The 3,837-nt window shown below is 40.1% G+C and overlaps 1 gene segment (V, D, J or C); it reads left to right on the top strand.

Annotated features, from left to right (window-relative positions):
- Positions 1-2,454: 2,454 nt before the first annotated feature.
- Positions 2,455-2,772, top strand: LOC103582963. The segment is given in 1 exon segment: positions 2,455-2,772. A coding segment is annotated over 1 exon segment (318 nt).
- The last annotated feature ends 1,065 nt before the right edge of the window (positions 2,773-3,837 follow it).

Below are 3,837 nucleotides of genomic sequence, written 5' to 3'. Positions count from 1 at the left end.
TGACTGTGGAGTTACAAATGAACCTCACATATAGGTGTGTTCACAAATACAGAACCTGCAAATAATAAGGATCTAATGCTACTGCTGATCAGTTTGAAAATGAAATTAAGAACACAATTCTATTAACAAAAGTGTCAAAAAGGACAAAATACTTATGAATATATTTAACAAAAAAGTAAGACATTTGCTAAAATCTATAAAACATTATGAAGAGAAATTTAAAAATATCTAAATAAGCTGACAGACATTTTATGTTCATGGATTGGAAAACTCATTATTATTAGAATGACAATTATGTGTAACTTAATCTATAGATTCAAGGCAATCTCAGTCAAATTCCCAGATTCAAAATTCTTGTACAATTTGGCAAACTGATTCTAAAATTTATATAAAATGCTAAAGGCCTAGAATAGTCAAAATAACTTTGAAATAAAGCAAGTTGGAGGGTTTACAATTCCCAGTTTCAAACATGCTACACAGCACAGGCGAGCTGTAAACTACAGTTCTCAGGACAAGGTGCTACTGGCACAAGGATGAGCACACACGTCAGCAGGACGGCACTGAGAGTCGTGAAATAAACCCTTACATTTTCTTAACTATTTTTTGAAAATGATGCCTAGGGAGTTAAAAGGGAGAATGAAGGTGAACTCAACACCACTTAACAAATAAGTATCTCTTAGGCAATGGAACTTTATTCACAATTTCCAAGTTATTTTTATTCCTAATCTTTGAGAACCAATGAACGAGAAAGGGAGAATACTTTCACAAGAGAATCAACTCGTCCTTGAGGTCGCACAGAAGCTATTTCAATGTTTCCTTGTAGTCCCTATATCTCTTCAATGTATACAAGGATAAAATCTAAATTTACTGTGCGACTAAGTAATAATTTTCAAAATCTAGCCTTGATCAAACTCTTACCTAAATTGTCTGCCTCTAGTACTCTCACTCACTCTTTCATAATTAATATATAACTGATGGAGTTTGGATGTATTGTCCTCCCAGAACTCATGAAAATCTGATCTCCAGTGTGACTGTTTGGGTCATGGGGGCAGATCCCTCATGAATGAATTAATTCTCTCCCTGGGAGACAGGGGATTAATGAGTGAGTTCTTGCTCTATTAGTTTCTGTGAGAAATGGTTGTTTAAAGAGACCCTGGCACCTCCACTCTCTCTCTCTCTCTCTTGCTTCCTCTCTCACCATGTGATCTGCCTGTACCCGCCAGCTGCCTGCCACTTTCCACCGTGATTAGAAGCAGCCTGAGGCCCGGGCCAGATGCAGCTGTCCCAGAATCATAAGCCAAATAAACCTCTTTTCCTTATAAATTACCCAGTCTCAGGTATTTCTGTTATAGCAACACAAAATGGACTCATACAATAACCTATATGAAAACTATTCTCCAGCACTCCCAAATAACATATAACCTCTAGTTTAACATCTCAGTAATATAACCTCTAGTTTAACACCTCAGTAACATGACATTGTTCATATTGTGACTAAAATAATTATCACTTTGATTTGTAGTTATTTAATATGTGTCTCTATTCCAGCTCCTCAAAGTCCAGGATCCTTTTAAAACCAGCCTGGGGAAGAGTGCTGGATATATTACAGTTGCTAATGAACCAATAGGTACATTTCCTTCTGTATTAGACAGAAGGGTGTATTTTGCTTTGCCTTATTGGTGGCTTCTCTTGTCTGGACGGAACCAGTGTTTTCCTTTTGTGGAAACATCCATGAGGATATCTAGGTTCCAGACCACACACTGGTATAAGAGTTTTCTCAGTACTTAGTGCGTTCAGAGTCCTTTAAGGAGAATGTGATGGGCAGAGTTGCAGCTGAGCAGCTGCCAGGGAAAGAGGAGGCAAATCTATGGGGGTTGAGATTTTCTGATGGACATTACCTACAGCAATCTTTAGCAGATTTTTATCACAGAGCAACTATAATGCATACACCACCTAGTAGAGCTCTCATTAGAGGTTGAATTAAGCCTGTCTGCACAGAAACACACAGTGATGCCCTGGACAAGGTTTTATACCACCTCAGAAAAAGAACTGAGAACTTTCCCCATCCTGTACTGACTTAACTTATACAAGTAAGTGGAAGGACCACATGGACTTAAGAGCTTAAAAACTCCTAGTCTCCTAGTCTATACCCTGTCAATTTGCCTATCACTTTTTCAGAAACCACAAATGTTCAGAGTTGCTTTTAATGGTTGTTCTCATGAGAAGAGGTACGTTTAGCCTGTGACAGGGCTCCGCCAATATTCTGGATTTTCAGGCTCACATTTTCAGCTTCCTGCTGCTCACTGTCACAGGTAAGAGAGAGAGAGCCTGTAAACTCAGGATTCTTTTATCCATAGGAATTTGAGTCTAAGACAGACTTTTTTTAAACTTATGTCTGCATATTGCATGGTATGGAGATATTCCTATATCTCTATTTTTGCTCACAAGTGTCGAATGGAGACCCAGTCTCCAGCAGCTGTAGCAATTTCCCAAACAAAGAGAGTCACTATCACTTGCAGGGCCAGCTCAAGTGTAAATACCAGCTATTTGCACTGGACCCAACAGAAGCCAGAAACCCTTCCAAAGCTCCTTGTATATAACACATCAAATCTGGCCTCCAGGTTCAGTGGCAGTGGGTCTGGAACATGTTACACTCTGACAGTCAGCAGCGTGGAGGCTGAAGATGCTGCAGACTATTACTGTCAGCTGTGAAGCAGCTTTCCACCCATGCAGAGTGTAACAGATTGGAACAAAAACCTCTTCAGCTCTTGAGGGCCCAGCTGCTTCTCCTCAGAGGCTGTGAGAGTCATGGTCCCTGCTTCCCGTGTCTGAGAGAGCATTTCAATGGCTCTTTATTGAAGATTGGACTTAGTTGAATGTTGAAGACCCTGGCCATCAGAGACAAAAAGAAATGACAAGGTCCATAGGATAATGTCCCAAAGAACTTCAGTTTGGTGGCAGATTGTGCAATGAATGAAAAAATGCAGGTGTGATGCAATTGCTTTCAAGAGAATATTAATCTTTTTGCTAGGTTGGCTCTTAAGATTTTACTGTGTCGGGAAAATAGAATAGTTTAGTCAGCCCCTCCCCACCCCATCCGGTTGGGGGTCATGCAGCACATTTCTTGTAAACAAGTTGTATGTGGGTGGAGTTAGTGTACATGCGCATTAGTGTATTTTTTTAGTTTTGTTGTTATTGTGCGTTCTTTAGTTCGTGAAGCAGAAGCTGGCTGGTAGAGCTCATGTCTAAAAATAGAGCATGTTTACTCTGCTGTTAGCTGCTCAGTTTTTCAGTGGACTTTGCCAGTAGTCGTTGAGTTTCTGAGTTTCCCTTTGGACTGCCTAGGTATTAGACGTGTGTGTGCTGAATAAAGACTATTCCTCCTTCAGCCAAGGCTCCAAGGACCTTTTTGCTGGTTACCTAGCTCACAGACCTGTGTGTGAAGGGTTTGTGAATGGGCTCGAGGGGTCTGTGACCACCAGACCCAGCCCTAGCTCTACATACTGCATTAACAGGACCAGCAGTAGAACTTCCCTCTCATGAAAAGAATATGATTAGGGCAGCAACCACCCAGTCCTGGATTCTTTGGATCATTCAATTGAAATGATGGGTTACCTTGTGTGAAGGACTGCTGAACAAAAATCAGCTCCTCTTCTTCCATAATAAGTGGTAATATTGAAATTATTTTTGGAATAAATCATAAAATACTAATTCCCGAAAATGTTGACAGAGTTAACCTAAAAGAAAGCTATGAAGTTACAAAATATCCAGACTGACAAATGTCTTACAGTCTTGTGCCCAGGCTATTATTGCTCCTATCTCTTCTTGTGAGATGGT

The sequence above is a fragment of the Galeopterus variegatus genome, unplaced genomic scaffold (assembly GCF_000696425.1).
Source record: "Galeopterus variegatus unplaced genomic scaffold, G_variegatus-3.0.2 Scaffold18736, whole genome shotgun sequence".
Lineage (NCBI taxonomy): Eukaryota > Metazoa > Chordata > Mammalia > Dermoptera > Cynocephalidae > Galeopterus > Galeopterus variegatus.
Note: the sequence above shows the minus strand (reverse complement) of the source record. Positions and strands in the feature narration are given on the sequence as shown.